The following is a 16335-nucleotide window of genomic DNA, read 5'->3' as shown; positions in this document are numbered from 1 at the left end:
GTAAACGGCGTAGAGGACGCTAGCAGTACAAAGGGCGCTATGAAACCGATGGAACATTGGACAGAACACGCGGTTTTCCACGGCCCCCACGCATCCAACTCTCTGGGCAATTTCAATCATCTTACGATGCGGCATTTCCCATATCGCCATTCGTTTGCTCGTTCTCCTTGGCGACAAGGGAGTTTACCTGGCTGGCACAGCAGGCAAACCCGATCCAGTAAGGTGGGCCCTGATCTGGACATCGGCATACAGAAGGCGGCGAAGATTCCAAGAAGCATACGTCAGGTTGAAGGCAGGGGCCCTGCTTTTTGCGGCTCAGATCTTACGCAGGCAGGTGTAGCGAGATCTTTCGTCATCTCGGATCGGTGCGGAATCGTCGATTGTGAGAAATGGGCATTTTGGAAGAGGGTAATGGAGAACTGGTGTGCAGACCCTGTTTGAGCGGCTCGCAGAGGTCACAGTGACGCAACTCCACAAGGCTGACGTGCTTGCTGTGTACATCTGCAGATCCTGACAGGCACACAGCCTGCGGCTGCACGGGGACTGGGCTAAAGATCGCAAACAGATGTGGAGAAGAGCAAAAAGCTTGACTTGGACGCAAGGTTCTGATTTTCGGGGCGCTTCCCCCCTACCGGCAACCGGCTTGTTGCGATGACGTAGGAGCTCTCCGCATCATCGGCTTGGCAACGTCAGAATTGCTCAACTCCTGCCATTAGGATCGCACGCCGCGTTGCTGTATACTTCTTTCCTCTCGAGCCGCGAAGGAATCGCGCCTCCCACACCGTCGCTCCTATCTGCCGACTGACCGCCGTGAACATCCTTTCCGTGAAGAACTTACCCGGCGATTGATCTACAGCACCTCACCACTCACCACCATGCTGCGACACCCTGCTTCACGCGTTGTCCTGCGCTCGCTGAATGCTGCCCACACGCAGCAGCTTCGCACATCGCTTAATGCCAAGTCTCCCGTTGTCTCTAGACTGTGCACGCTGAGCAACAGCAAGCGCCCGCAGAGCGCACCGTGGAAACCAGTCTCGGCAGTTCTGTGGCAGCGCCAGCGCTATGCATCGACTCAGTGGGATAAGCCGGACACTAAGGCAGAGCAGGAGCTAGCTCAGAAGAAGCTCAAGCCTGAGCCCGAGCTGGTGTCGTCGACATCGTCAATCCACCCGGTGTTCGGTGAGGTCGCTACGCCGGAGCCAGCGAAGGATCCAGACATGATGAAAGGCATCAGGCAGGATGTGGTACGCACAACACCAAAGAAAGATTTCTATATAGGGGCAGCGCTGACAAGTTGCAGGAAACCGTCAAAGAGACGTTCTCCCTCACCGAAGTGCCGCATCAGGCATACGTTCTTGGCCTGGCGGGGGTGCTTCCCTACCTGGGGACGTCGCTGTCGACGGTGGCATGCGCGTATGAAATCAACCATGCGGCGGCGGGCAGCAGCACCTTCCTGTCGGCAGACACAGCAGAGGCGCTTCTGCACATCCTCGAGCCGCTGCAGGTTGGGTACGGAGCAGTGGTAGGTAATCTCCTGCTTTCCTCCGAGACAGCACGCTGACGCCGGAAATAGATCATCTCCTTTCTCGGAGCGATCCATTGGGGGCTCGAATGGGCCGGATATGGGGGTCACCAGGGCTACCGACGATATGCCATTGGTGTTGCGGCTCCGGCGGTCGCGTGGCCGACGATCCTGCTCCCAGTCGAGTACTCGCTGATTGCGCAGTTCCTGGCGTTCAACTTCCTGTACTATGCGGACGCGCGGGCGACGGTCCGCGGGTGGACGCCGCCGTGGTACGGCACGTATCGGTTCGTGCTGACCTTCATCGTGGGCGCCAGCATTGTGGTCAGTCTCATTGGCAGGGGCCAGATAGTGGAGAAGGTCGGCAAGCTGCCCAACCCTGTTGATCGCGTGATGCAGCTCAGGGAGGATGCGGAGGAGGCGCTGCAGAAGGAGGAGGCGGCACGGCGGGCAGCCATCGTGGCCCGCGAGGAGGGTGATGAGGAAGCGAAGATCCCCGGTGGAGACCCTGAAATCAAGTCGGGCTTGTGAGAGGAGAGTGATAGGCTGTTGGGAGAAGCTGCTTAGCTGGCAGAGGGTGTTCTGGGCGTCTTGGCGCAAATTTTGGGCAATGCGGAGGCCCGCGCAGGGTCGGTACGAGGGCCGATATCGTGGGGCAGGGGTGCGGCCGCAACGTGTCGTTGGGAGCCGCATGCGCTGGGTTGGGGAGCGCGATCTGGAAGCGGCGGGCGCACAACGGACATGCACTTTTGGCGAGTTTTCGATAGTCCAGCCCTTCGGCGAAATTTCTAATAATGACACCTGCGCTTCTGCTCATCTTCCAGACCCGTTTTTCTGTCCGCATGCTTGGTTTTTTAATGGGCCAGGAGCTGGCGCGGTTCGCATCCGCAGCCCGCCGCTCCCGCGTGCCTGGATCTTCGGCAAACCTGCCACAGCTCGCCGCCCCACCTCGCCGCTTGGTACGGGGTGTCGCTAGGGCGTGGCAGCCAGCGCCGAGCCTCCTGCGAGCGTTGGGGATCGCTGGATCGAGAGTGCCAGCAGTGCGCCGGCGACTCGGGTGGCGGCTGGACGGGGGCTGCGACACCAGGTCCGTGAGCAGGCCGCGCACTTGATGTTCACGTGCGACGGCGGCCGTGCAATGAGATTTCCCAGCGCCCCTCACTTTCCGCGCCCCGCAACCCCGAGCCAAGCGGCGCTCAGCTGGGAGCCCCGCTGGAGACGCGCCTGGGCTCTAACATCATAGCAACGCACACCAGAGCGGCTGACGCACAACCCACCGGCCCTGTGCCTTTTTTCTTGCTGACCACGCCGTGCTGGCTCTCCCAATTTCCTCCTGTCTCCCTCCTCTGGCACTGAAAAGGCCGCCAATTCGCCCGCACTCGCTCTTCCTCCATCCTCCATTGTTCCCTCGCCCTTCCCAAAACAGATACCCGGCTTCCGCACCTCCCGTTCACCTGCGGCGCCTCTCCCAACTCCGAAATCGCCCGCTCCTGCACCCCCAACACTGCATCCTATTTTTCCGTCTCGCGCACACCTTAGCCGCCACACAGCGCGTGCCTCGGAAGAACTCCTGCGCTACCTCCCTATCACGACGCCTCCATAAAGCGCCGCGCCGGCCCAGCACCCCCGCCGGCTCGTCACACTCCTCGTCCACTCTTGCGCGGGCTCCTCCAATCTCTTCTCCCACCACCTCCTCCACACACCACACACACACAATGGCCGCCGCCGTCGTGAGCGACAAGGATCTGCCGACCACCGCCGACGGCCCGAACCCGCCCATGGACAAGGCGGGCACGGAGATCAAGGCACGACGGGGCAGCATGCGCATGCCGCGCAGCGAGAGCTACGAGAAGCGCATGGAGAAGTTCTTCATTGGCTCCATTGACCAGGGCACCACCAGCTCGCGGTTCATCATCTTCGACGGCACCGGCACGCCGGTCGCCATGCACCAGATCGAGTTTACGCAGAAGTACCCGGAGTCTGGGTGAGTCAATCACGTCCCAATTATTTTTTCCCCTTTCGGCTGCGTGCTCCAACTTTTTTTTTCTTCGAAGCGCGGAGAAACTCTGGAGCGCGCGGTTGTTTTGTGGGGCTGTCAGGGGGACTGAGCGCTAACATGTGATCGCTGGTGCAGGTGGCACGAACACGACCCGTGGGAGCTCGTGCAGACGGTAAAGGAGTGCATCGAAGAGGCGACCAAGAAATTCTTGAAGTTGGGACACCAGGTTGAGGACATTAAGGCTGTTGGAATCACCAACCAGAGAGAAACGGTTCTGGTGTGGGATGCTGAGACCGGCGAGCCGCTGCACAACGCCATCGCCTGGCCCGACACTCGCGTCACGCACCTGGTGCGTGAGTTCAAGGCGAAGGAGGGCGCCGAGGCGCTGCCCGAGCTTTGCGGTCTGCCGCTGTCCACCTACCCTTCTGCCGTCAAGCTCGTGTGGTTGATCCGCAACGTGCCAGCCGTGAAGCAGGCCTACGACGAAGGCAAGCTGGCCTTCGGCACCGTCGACACGTGGCTGCTGTACAACCTCAATGGCGGTAAGGAAAACAACGTGTTCGTGACTGATGCCACCAATGCTTCTCGTACCATGTTCATGAACCTGTGGACGCGCGAGTACGACGACATGCTGTTCGAGTTCTTCGAGCTCGAGAGAAGCAAGCTTCGCGTCCCCAAGATTGTCCCTTCGTCCTGCGCAACATCCTTCGGCTGCCTTAGAGATGGACCGCTCAAGGGCATCAAGATTGCCGGCTGTTTGGGTGACCAGTCCGCCGCGCTTGTCGGCCAGCAGGGCTTCAGCCCGGGCAGCGCGAAGAACACCTACGGTACCGGCTGCTTCTTGCTGTACAACGTCGGCGAGACCCCCGTCATCTCGAAGCACGGCCTGCTGGCTACCGTCGCGTACGACTTCGGTCGATCGAGGAAGCCCGTCTACGCGCTGGAGGGCAGTATTGCCGTGGCCGGTTCTGGCGTGAAGTTCCTTATGAACAACCTGGGCTTCATCCGTGACTCGGACAAGGTCGGTGAGCTCGCAGCGAGCGTGGAGAACAACGGCGGCACCGTCTTCGTCACCGCATTCTCCGGTCTGTTCGCACCGTACTGGATCGACGACGCCAAGGGAACCATCTTCGGTATCACCCAGCACACCCAGCGTGGACACATTGCGAGAGCCACTCTCGAGGCCACCTGCTTCCAGACCAAGGCTATTCTCGACGCCATGGAGAAGGACAGTGGGCACAAGCTCGGAGAGTTGGCTGTCGACGGCGGTATGAGCAAGTCGGAGCTCTGCATGCAGGTAAGTCGAACGTCAGTCTGTGTTTTCTGATCAGTCACTAATCCGATGCTCGATAGACGCAAGCCAACATCATCGGCATTTCTGTCAACCGGCCTTCTATGCGCGAGACGACTGCTCTCGGCGCTGCGATCGCAGCAGGCTTCGCCGTCGACATCTGGAAGGAGTTCGACGAGCTGAAGGACATCAACCAGAAGGACCGTGTCATCTTTGAGCCCAACATCACCAAGGAGGAGAGCGCCAAGATGTTCAAGAAGTGGAGCCGCGCTGTCGAGATGTGCCGTGGCTGGCTAGACGCTGACGAGGGCGGTGAGGAGTGCTAGACGCATTTCACCGGCAAAAAAGAAAAAAAAAAGAGCGAAAAAATTCAAGAGATGGTGCACGGTTTAGAGGCAGACGGTATGCACACGGTGGTTTTCACGCAGTCATGATGATGAGCATTTATCAAGGTTCGCATCACTGGCATTTTGTCTTCTTGCATGTCTTTTCTTTTTCCCTTGGGGAATGCAATTGCGGTTGTCATTTGGCGAGGTGTTGTAGGTCTTTTGGATCGACGATCTACTCTGGACTTGTCTTTTTCACGCAGATACCTCACTTCAGTTTTTTTTTTTTTTTTTCAACACGTAGCTCTTCTCTTGCAATTCAAAAAAAAATATGAAATTCAAAATTAAAATTCCTAAAAAGGCAAATTGGCGCGACGTCGTTGTTCGGGCACGAAAACGCGCTCGGATTGCTTTGTTGAGCGGATGCATTAGATAGAATTTCACCATGCAAAAAGCTTACGCGGTGCGGGATGGCCGAAGAAAGCAAGTCCGAGGCGGTTCGTCAACACCCTTGCCGTTGGTCTGCTGACCTGAATGGTGGAATGAGGAAAGAAAAAAAAATCATCTGGCGGTGTGTAGGATTGGCGATGGGCTGACACTTGCAGAAAGTGGAGAGCTGGAGAGGGGTATGGTTTCGTGGAGAAAGATAGAGAAGGAGGGGAGCAGCAATGCTTACGCCGCCTGTGGCCGGTGCGGTCGGGGGGAGAAGAATGCCCAACGGGCACCATCCCGGCTCGTTGAATTTAGCTTGCAGCTTGCGGACCGGCGGGAGCATGCTTCCCCGTGTTTGGGGTGCAGCGCAAGGTTCAATCGACTTGCCGGAACTCTGCCGCAGCTACTTGTGCTATTCTTCAGCCGGCTCTTGCGACCACACCATGGCCAATCTATCCCCGACGGAGTCTCGGGCTTGCCAACTGACATCACGCCTTCAATTGCTTGTCTTCTGACCTGCCGTATCTGGCGTTAAGGCGACGTGCTCATAGGAGAGAGCGCCACCCTTCTGCTCGAGCGCTTGGCTGAAACATGCGGATCACAACAAGGCTGGCGTCAGATAGACAGAAGAAAAATGGCTCCCGAGTCAGGCAGCGGTCCGGTGGGATATCATGATCGCACACCAGCCTGAGACGGCATTTCTTCACATGATGCGACGGAATTGGCTCGACGCCTATGAGCTTGGTCCACGTGGTGGCCATCTGGAGGAGAACGCGGGCGGTCGACGACGCAGGCGCTGGAGGAGCGCGGGAGGCGGGCGCGGAAGGCGACGGCGCGGGCCTCGAGAAGGGCGATGTCGCCGCTGCAGCAGCTGCGGGGAACTTGGGCATGAAGACACAGCCTCAACGGCGATCGTCGTCGAAACAGCCTTCGAGCGAGAGCCGCAGGCGAGGCGGCGGCGCTGGGGAGCTTGGGCGCGCTGGTGGGGCGGGCCTCGGCTGGCTTGCTGCTGGCCTGGCAGGGACGGGGGCGCGCGGCGCCTCCTGAAGACGACGAGAAGAGGCTCAGCCAAATTTGAGTTCAACGCTCCTGCGCGTCAACCTTCTTCGCATGGATCGCCTCGCAGTGCTCGCCCAACACCGACCACGCCATCTCATTACACCACCGGATCTCCGCGACACGCCTCCACGCCAGCCGAGGCGCACGCGCTATCTGATCGGTTTCAGGAGAAGGCAGATGCGATCGATGCCTTACTCGTGGCCGCCCAACCCGTATCAGACTGTGCCGGCTGAGACCTGCCGCCGTCTTCCGCACAGCATGGTGCGTGCAGCATCGACGACTCGCCGCGATATTCGCCAGCTCGTATCGGTACCTCGCGCCCATCACAAGACCATCGGCCAGGGCTGCGACTCAGGATCGACCGCCTGCCAGTTCGTCGCTGCGCAGGCCGCTTCCGCACAGCCCTGGTCCCGGCGCCGCTCCTGAGAGGTCTTCCAGCGCGTCGTAGCCGAGCGCGAGCGCTGATCAGATTGCCTCCTTAGGCATCAACCGCCCAGCCGATCCCCAGCCATCGCCTGCCGCTGTCGGGCTCACGATCCAGCGCGCTGGAAGACCTGCTGCCAGCTGCGCGAGCAGAGCGTCGTGCTGCTCGGGTGCCTACAGTAGCCTGTGCCGGTCGTCGCCATCTCATCTCCAAGCTCGAGCTCCGTGCGCGCCCAGGCCGAATAGACGTCGCCGGAGCGCTCACAGCTGCCCATTTCGCGTGCCGCCTCGTCCAGACCCCCCGCCCAAGGTAAAAATCAGCTGTTTGCCGTCCGCTTCCTGGCCCCGCCGGGAACGAAACTCAGATCCATGCTCTAAGGCTGGAGAGGGGCCCGGTCTTGACTCGAAACTTGCTACGGCCTTCGGCACGCGGGAGCTGTCTCTGGCCCTGCGCCAACCAAAACGTTGCCCAGGCTGAGGCTGTTTGGCATCCGTCGTCTGCCGGAGGCACACCCGGCCTCGTCGTAACGGGTGCCATTCGACAGATGCCTGCCGTGCTTCACCCTGACCCCAGTCGCTGACGCAGCAATTGCAAATCACTCGCCGCTCGACCCCGGGGCAAATCATCGCCTGCAGCACCGAGACTCACGCAGGGGACTGGGCTGAAGGTCTTTCCTGATCCCTAAATTAATCAGCCATAGGGAAACCTCTCTCCAGGGGAACTTTCTTCCTAGCGCTCGCTCTGTGATGCTTCACGCTTTTAAGCTGACGGTTAGCGTGACGGCTTTGAAATACACATAACGTAGACGCGCGCACATCCTTTCCCGCTTCAGTCCTGTGCCCAATTGTCCTTGTTTTGACTTCTCTTCGACCGTGCCTGTTCATCTAGCTTCATCGCACAAACCACCGTTTCCGCTCATCGCCCCCAGCTCATCTGCACCCAAGCCGCCGCCACCCCTCCCCTCTACCCCTCCCCCACTGTAACGGCTAGCGGGAGTGTGACACGGCGAACCGACCGTTTCTGAGCCTGGCGCCACCATCTCTGCCGCTTGTGTGTTCCGGGCGCAAGCTTTGCAAGCGGCATTCTGGAAGCTCCGGTCGATAACCGTGTATCTGCAACGGCACAAGGCTGAAAGCACTGACCGCCTCACCACACACGCATAACCACGCCATCGGCCGGCCTGATCAAAATTTCCTCGGGTGGCCAAGACAGTGCGTTGGCCCAAGCCCTGAGGTAGGAAAAGATCGAACGGATACTAGCGTCATCCTGGAAGCCTGGACCACCATTGACCATCACATCAGATCCCCCAGGTCGAGCCCCTTCCAGCCCTGTGCCCTGTAAGGTGTACGCAGCCGCGGCAAGGGCTGCGGAAGCTCAAAGCTTGCATGGTTCCCACCGTCCGCTAGCACAAGAGTTCCAATCCGAACCAGGTTCAGACAATCATCTTCGTCATAAATCGTATACCTTGTACCTAGCCGCCTGTCCTCTCCCCGCCACCATCGCGCCCTGCGCTTCACCTCCCTGCCCTTCCCGCTACCTGATACCCGCTACCTGGCTGGAGACGGCCTTTCCCTGCAGCACGCTAGCCTACGAGCCTTCCAGAGAAAGGCAGAATCCTTTGACATCCGCCCACCCCCGACGGCCGCTCCCGGGGCTGGTGTGGTAGTTCCAGGCAGGACTGTACGTACATACATAAGTCCTTCCGTCCTGCGCTGGCTTTATTGATCCGTCCAGACAAGAGCCTCCCTCTCCCCCAGGATTATACTCGCGCCGCACCCGCCTTGCTGCCGCCATTGAAGCCACTGCCGGATCTCTTCTGAAGAAAGACGCCTTCTACGCGCCGCCCGGCCACAGCCCCGAGCTGTCTGCTGCTCTCCGACAGCGGCGACATCTTCCCCCAGCACACGACCTCAGCTCTCGCCACCGGTCCGCCCTTACCTACCATGTGTGACTATACCCAGGTTCACTACAAGTGCTCGCATTTGCGCTTTACCGTCCGGGCCTGGTGCATCAAGTACCAGGAAACGCATCGCAGGTGCCCGGCCAATGTGGTCGCCATGTGAGTGATTGTCCACCCTGCATGGCTGCTGGACGCCCCGGTCTCTTCACGCAGGTGCCATGCCACGCAAGCAACCCCACAGATCTCTCGTACAGCCACATGATCGCATCGCACATTGACCGGGTGACATTGCTGATTTTTTCTTTCTGTTTGGCAGAGAGTACCGGTTGGACGAGCTATGCGGTGAGCAACAACCCGAGAGATTGCTCTGTGGGCGGGCAGCTGATACGTCACTTTTTTTGGTGTGTTCATTAGGCGACTGCCGCAACAAGACCCAAGCGCGGACAGCAGTCGGCAGGCCCACTGCTGCACATGTGTAGATCTCGCGAAGGCGGGAAGACGGACAGACACGGCCGACGAAACGATGCATCCTGGAAGCGAGCGCGTTTACTATACCATGACGATCTGAAGCACCTCCATCGGCGAATAGCAGGCTCCGGTTTTTTTGCGGGTGGCTCTGGGTGGCCGGTTTTTGGGGCTGAGAGGCGTTGTCCTTGGAGTTCTTTTGTTTTTCCTTTGGGTCCACATTTCCTATGGAATATCTTCCGCCTTTCCTTCGCCTGCCTGCCTGGCTTTTTGGTCGTTGAAGCCCTCCCTCTTCTTTTGGATTTCCCAGCAGCTCGCTGGAGGCAGGTATGCTATCGATATCATGTCACATAGCGCAACCAAAGAAAAGGCAGGGATGGGCCAGCCCTACCAGCCCGTCCTTGATTTCTTCCCACTCCGCGGTTTCCAGAAGCTCTCCGGTACAACTGACAGGCAGGGGCACAGGGAAGCGGCGAGAAAAGCCCGACTGCGGGAAGAGAAAATGACTGCTCGCAAACATTTGCAGCAGAGCACGACCCCCAGTCCACGTTGCGTCCACTTTTCATGGAACAGTTCCATCGTCGTTCCAGTGGGAGAAGCAGCCCCCCGGTCGCCGGCTAATGCAGGCCCAGCAGCGGGGATCATCCCTTAGGCCCCTCAAATGACCATGAGCGGCTAGGGCGTGCAGGAGCAACTAATGCATCGCATACATAACGGCCGCCCAAGTACGACGACAGGCAACACATCGGCGGAGACGAACAGATGCGCAAGGGCTGGCAAGCCTCAAGTCTCCCAAAGTGGCTGGGGAGATTGGAAGTGTGGCAACCTCACAGCCAGCATAACATCACGCCTGCACCTTTCCCTGTTCAGCCATGCTGTTTCGCCCCGAGACCTGCCTGCTTTCCCTATATGCTCACGCGCGTCAAAGGACACGGGGGGCGGCTTCGGATGAGCAGGCGCGTACCTTGTTTGCATTGGACTGGTCCCACACCACGTCTCTCTCGATGCGCGCGTTAGTTTTGCGTACATACGTTACAGACGCACACCGCCTCGAGGCTGTGGCCGCTCCAATGAGGCGGAAGAGGAGGGGGGCGGGAGTGATGCCGCTGAGCTGAGTCCGATGGCGGCTGGTTTGTAGGCCATGCGCCACGCGTGTATGTGTACGTGCATCCTGTCCAGCTCAACCCGTGTGCAACCAGCCTTCATCCCGCCGATCTCGGCGTGGGCCCCCACTAGTGGGAGATCTGGTGTTGCCGTTACTATTCTCTATGTTTTCGTTCCCACCCACCACCCCCTTCTCGGCTGTCATGTGCTCACTTGGGAACTCCCGTCTATGATCATGATGTGCATATGCCCTGCAACTATCCGTTCCATCGCTGAGGGACAGGAGGAGCGAGGGCACTTGCAGACGGATGACGGCAGCGGCCGTTTCAGCTTCCCGTGAGGCCCCTTCCACGCCGTTTCTTCTGTCTGGCTGAATGCCCAAGGATTCCCATGGCAAATCCTGGATGACGATGATCCCAATGCATAGCAAGAATCCCACGTCCATCACCAATAGGGCTGCATCCCTGTTCACCCCTCTTCGAGATCGTCCTTCCCCGATCTTTCCTTTCCAAAACTGCTTGGACATGGCGCTGGGGGTACGGAAACGGCTTTGCCGTAAGGCTTCCCGCAGCATCTTTGTATCACCGTCGTACGTACCGTGTCCCCGTCCCGCTCCCCTCACCTTTCGATCAGTGGAATGTACTACCGGCCGCGCCATTTTCCCTGTTCTTTCCTGAATTTTTCTTTTTCTTCCCATCTACATTTCGGCACACACCGACTGTTTGAAAGGTTGGGTCTACTGCAGGCAATGGCTTGGGGGGGCAAGTCAAGGTTGCAGGTGACACGCATTGGGTCGTTACTCCAGAGAGCATATTGATCGACGCCTGAAGTCATCGGATACGTTCTAGAAATAGAGTCAAGCGTCCACCTTCGCAATACTGATATGTTTCACTTTCTCGTCATTTGCCCAATTGCTCCTATATCCCTTCCATTGACGTTTATGTGTAGCGTGGCACACGGGGGACCGGCGGCTCTCTCCGCTCTCTTGCTCCCCGCAGCGCAACACTGTGAGGTCAGAGACAATGTCGAGCCCTACTACTACTACTGTGTCATGTTCAACATGGATCTTGCATGCAGCGCATCGCCCAGAAAGCATTCACCTCTTTCGTCCTCACCGACCCTTTTCCAAATGGGCGGTCAGAACTCAATCTCCGGAAGCCGGGTGCATGCATACATGCACGCACGCACGGGTGCTATGATGCGCGCAATACGTACATCGTCATCGCCATCGACGTTGGCCATCCTGTCCTGCCTTGTCCGCCTCCCCGTCCCGCTCGGCTTCCTTGCTGTCACTTCTTCCTCCCCCTCCCTGTCCGGATGCATCAAGTCGAACTGAATATCTGGCTGCATCATCAAGCTCTGCCCTCTCTCAAGCACATCCTCAGTGTCGGTCTCACAGATGTTTCGGGGGATGTTGGTTGGAATCGAGCGTTCTTTCTGCTACAACTATTCTCCGAGACTCGAATCCATGCTCCTGCGAAGAATGACCCAGTTCTGTCATTTCCCCACCTCGTTGGAGAAGCACAACGCGTATATGGAGCGTCTAAATGCATATGGGCTCCGTTGAAGTTTTTCATCTTCGAGCAGATAAAAACCAGTCTCTTGAGAGCGAGGCATGCTGAATGATTAGTTGAGCAGAGAAAGTAAGCCAGGTAAACATTCCTTCATCCGGAAAGTTGATCTCCGCAGACAACAAACGAATCCAGATGCAAGTCAATGAAACAAGCCCGAAAGCTAGCCGACGCGGTGAGCAACAGATAGACGCCACTGCAGGTGCTGTCGCCGTTGGTTGCGCAAACCCTACCGGGAAGGAGCCGGTGCTAGCGGCGTCGACTTCGTCAGCTTCCGCACAGATCCATAGGAGCGAGAGTGAGAAGCGAGGGAGGAGATGAATTTGACGTCTTCCGTAGACCGGGATCCGTCCATGGCCGCCCCTGCCATCCTTTGCAAATCTCGGCTTTCTTTGCTTTTTCTCCCTTGTGCTTGGTTCTGGGTAACTCCCTACGCCGGATATGCAATGCAGCCTTCCGCGCTGCGAGAGCAGGGCAGGGGACAAAAGAGTGAATGTAGACGTGTTGCACAGATTCATGCACGCGTACCTTGGGATGCCATTGCTGAAAACCAGGTCACGGAGGGTTCGACAATTGTGAGGGAGCGGAAGGCACGCACCCTGCTCTCCTATATCTATTCGCTCACCGCATATCCTATGTGGATAGAATCATGTTTCGGGCCTCGTTTCGTGACACTGCGATGGACGAGCACGATGAAACGGTTACGCCGGTGTATGATTGCTCGATTGCCTTCGGTGGCTGGTATTACTGCTTTCCTTATACCTATGGCGCTCATGTCAATGGCTCTGGTGGGTAGCATTTCTGGTAGCGTCGTGTTATCCGCATGCGCAAGAATCGAACGGATGGTGATCTCTCACCACAATCTCAATCGGCATAACATCTATGAATAACGTCATGTAAATCTCATGATCTGGATGCCTCAGTGGAACACGAATGTACAATCAATGCTTCCACTGCCCGTATAACGACTTGTGTGCGTAGTGTGCCGCTCTTGTAGAGAAAAACGTTGAGGCATAATAACCCCTTATTCTCTATTTTTTCACGCTAGCCTGCGGCTGTGATATCCATTTGCAAGTGGCAGTCTAGAGATGTATCTTCTTTATGACCATCATGTAAGGGGAGGAAGCGGGGCGGAAAAGGTATGTCCACCCATTGTGAAATGACGTTCGATTTCGAAATATTGGGCTCTACTTTGCATGTGTTTTTTCGTGTCAGGCGGGGCCTTCTCAGCTGCATTGCCATTTGTCTCGGGCGCAGGCTCGATATCGCAGGATGATACAAAGGAGTCGTGGCATCGGGACCATTGTCCGGCCAATCGGAGGATTGTAACACGCGGGGCCGGAGATAACGTTTACAAGCCCGACATGCATACTTTTTTTTTTTAAAAAAAAAAAAGCCAGCCAGCGTTGAAGCTGTTTTCTTTCCAACGACGTGAGCGGAGCATCGGCTTCGACGGAACTGAAATTAGGGTTTCAACACAAGGCAGGTGCCATTTAACTCTCCGTAAATCAACGGGATGCCACATGCGGTGAAGTGAGGTACTGGCGGCGGGGGTGCGCTGGGTACACATGCATTTGACAGCGCAGTGAAGCCCAAGACGGAGACATGGGGTTGAGGTTGCAGCCCGCGATAAGCTGGATGGCAGGTGATTGTCTGCATATTGCGGGCCGTGGGGGTGTGCATTCTCAGTGGGCAGCTTCCGATTGGGTCTGTGGTGTTGTGAGCTCTCTCGTGGGGCGCGCGCGCTAAGGAGGATAGGGTCCAAGAATCCCCCGGTCGCTTCTCCTTTCCCTCTCCGCAACAGCCATGGCCGACGCCTTTTATGCCCTCGTGACTGGCGCGAATAGGTGTGTACCTCCCGAGCATCCCATAGCCCTCGTATTGACGCGCCTTGCAGCGGCATAGGCTTTGCCATCTGCTGTCGCCTGATTGACGAATTCCTGCAAACCCGCCCGCAGTCTCAGACCCTTGTCTTGATTCCCACCACGCGAAGCCGCCGCAAATGCGATGATACCGTCAGCCTGCTGGAGGCCCACCTCCAGAAGGCCTCGACCAAGGCCGAGAAGTCCATCCCGGGCATCAGCATCGTCCTGCAGAAACGCGTCCGATTCCAGCCCGAGATCCTCGACCTGTGCTCCATCTCATCCGTACAACAATGTGCCAACAGGCTAAAGACGGCCATCCCAAAACTGGACGCTATGATATTCAACGCAGGCATAGGCGGATGGACGGGCGTCAATTGGCCCTGGGCCATCTACAAGATTCTCACCGACTGGGTCGCCTCCACCACCTGGCCCATTGGCTTCAAGAATGCAGAGATCGGCCTGGTCACTAAGCCGCAAAGCGGAGCCACCGAGCCGCTGCTGGGCGAAGTCTTTTGTGCGAACGTCTTCGGCCACTACCTCTTGGGACACTACTGTGCTCCCCTGCTTTCGGCAGCTCGCCCTGCCAGCGGCCGCATCATCTGGATCTCAAGTCTCGAGGCTTACGCATCCGAGTTCTCCCTGGCCGATTTCCAGGGTCTCAAGTCCGACCAGCCGTACGAATCGTCGAAGCGGTTGACCGATCTCCTTGCCTTGACCTACGACTGTCCGTCCACCCGCCCTTGGACTTCACGATACACGGCCGCCGCACCCGACGAGAAGAGACCGAGCATGTATCTGTCGCATCCGGGAATAGTTGTCACTGGCATCTTCCCGCTCCCATTCCCCTGGTTGATGACATACTTGTGGATGCTTGCGGCCTATATCGCCCGTTGGTTGGGTAGCCCCTGGCACCCCACGCGGCCGTACCCAGCGGCGGTGGCTCCGGTCTGGCTGGCGCTGGCCTCACAGGAGACGCTAGACGAGACAGAAGCGCACGAGGGAAAGGGCAAATGGGGCAGTTCGACTGACCGCGCCGGCCACGAGAGGGTAGCGCGCACCGAGGTCGAAGGCTGGGGCTGGGGCGGGATTGTGGGAGAGGCTACGAATAGGAAAGGACGGAGACGAGGCGCGGTCGATCTCAAGGAGGGGGACAGGGAGGAGTTCGAGGAGCTGGGGAGGACGTGTTGGAAGGAGATGGAGGAGCTGAGGGAGCAGTGGGAAGGGAGAGTGGTTTGATCCTCCCCCCCTTATTGCATGTAACAATATAGTAATCCTCCGCAAAACAAGCACGATACTATTGTTGTGATGCTCGGCAAGCTCGGCGATCTGTTCTCGACCCTTCGTTGGCTCGCCAGCACACTAGGACCCCGCACCCCATCCTTCACGCTGACGGCAGAGCCAAGACGTGGGGAGGTCTGCTTGACAGCTGCACCGAAGGGCTAGGCGCATTCCAGACGCACCGTTTGCGGGAGCCCCGGATTAGACGCCTGAGGAGTCGACGGCAGTCGCACGACAGCGCAGCGCAGCCCGGAGTACGGCTGACGTGGAATGCAGTACGAGGTCGGAGTAGCATTCTCGCCACGGATCGTGGGATAGGCTGGGCATGGTGTGGGACGGGAGAGCAGCCACCGCATCGCCGCTAGGCAGCGGCAGTCCGCGCAAGCTCCCGGGTCCCCTGTGGATCCGAAAGGAAGGGATTTTGCGCGAGCGCCCGGGCAACCGGGTGCGCCGTGTCCAGCCAACGGCCGATCATGGGAGATTTCTGCGGAGTGCCGGAAAGGGGCGAGAGCTGAACAATCAGCGTCTGGACCCGCTGAAATATTTAGCTCCCACCGCGATTATTTTGCGCCGGCTGCCTTCAAAAATAACAACCGTCGCGCTGCTCTCCCGCAAGCAAGACAAGCCCCGTGCCTGCGTTTTTGTGCTCTCGCTTTCTGCGCGCCCACACCGCTGCCTTTGTCTGCCGTTCTTTGTTTGCTGCCATCGCCGCGTCTCGCCGCTCCAGCTCCAACCACCACCCCCTTTCGCAATGGAGCCCACCAAGCCATCCGAGGTGCTTGCGAGCGACTTCCCGCCCTGCTACTAGGCGTGGATGCCCAATATAATTTGACAAGGGCGGCTGATCGGGCATACCCTCGCCCCGTTACGACCACGGTTCCCGCCGCGAATTAGTCCCGCTGGACCTCAACCACTTTACCTGTCTTCTTTTGCACGCAGCCCCGTCCATGCACCTGCGCGCTGTCAAGAATGCCGATGTGCAGGCGCCACCGGCCAACCACAGTCGCTCGCCTCCGCTTCGCCGCACTCCCAAGCACTGTAAGTTGTCCAACACAGCGGCGCATTGCAGCCGCTTGCCCTGCCCAACCACCGTTGCCCG

General features: G+C 58.3%; 3 protein-coding genes across 3 annotated transcripts; all 3 read left to right on the top strand.

The window, feature by feature from the left end:
- Positions 1–875: 875 nt before the first annotated feature.
- On the top strand, positions 876–2053 carry LTHEOB_7882 (Mitochondrial inner membrane protein 1; the record flags this gene model as incomplete). Its single annotated transcript, XM_035517297.1, has 3 exons — positions 876–1244; positions 1301–1522; positions 1574–2053. The coding sequence occupies 3 exons, from the start codon at positions 876–878 to the stop codon at positions 2051–2053; spliced, it is 1071 nt and encodes a 356-aa protein (XP_035370901.1).
- A 1184-nt stretch (positions 2054–3237) lies between these two features.
- On the top strand, positions 3238–5138 carry LTHEOB_7881 (Glycerol kinase; the record flags this gene model as incomplete). Its single annotated transcript, XM_035517296.1, has 3 exons — positions 3238–3506; positions 3657–4818; positions 4875–5138. The coding sequence occupies 3 exons, from the start codon at positions 3238–3240 to the stop codon at positions 5136–5138; spliced, it is 1695 nt and encodes a 564-aa protein (XP_035370900.1).
- Positions 5139–13899: 8761 nt separating this feature from the next.
- LTHEOB_7880 (3-ketosteroid reductase) lies at positions 13900–15194 on the top strand (the record flags this gene model as incomplete). Its single annotated transcript, XM_035517295.1, has 2 exons — positions 13900–13940; positions 13991–15194. 2 exons carry the CDS (start codon positions 13900–13902, stop codon positions 15192–15194), a joined length of 1245 nt encoding a protein of 414 aa, XP_035370899.1.
- Positions 15195–16335: the final 1141 nt, after the last annotated feature.

This window comes from Lasiodiplodia theobromae (assembly GCF_012971845.1).
Source record: "Lasiodiplodia theobromae strain AM2As chromosome Unknown scaffold_24, whole genome shotgun sequence".
Lineage (NCBI taxonomy): Eukaryota > Fungi > Ascomycota > Dothideomycetes > Botryosphaeriales > Botryosphaeriaceae > Lasiodiplodia > Lasiodiplodia theobromae.
The sequence above is the reverse complement of the archived record's forward strand: the minus strand, read 5'-3'. Positions and strand labels throughout refer to the sequence as shown.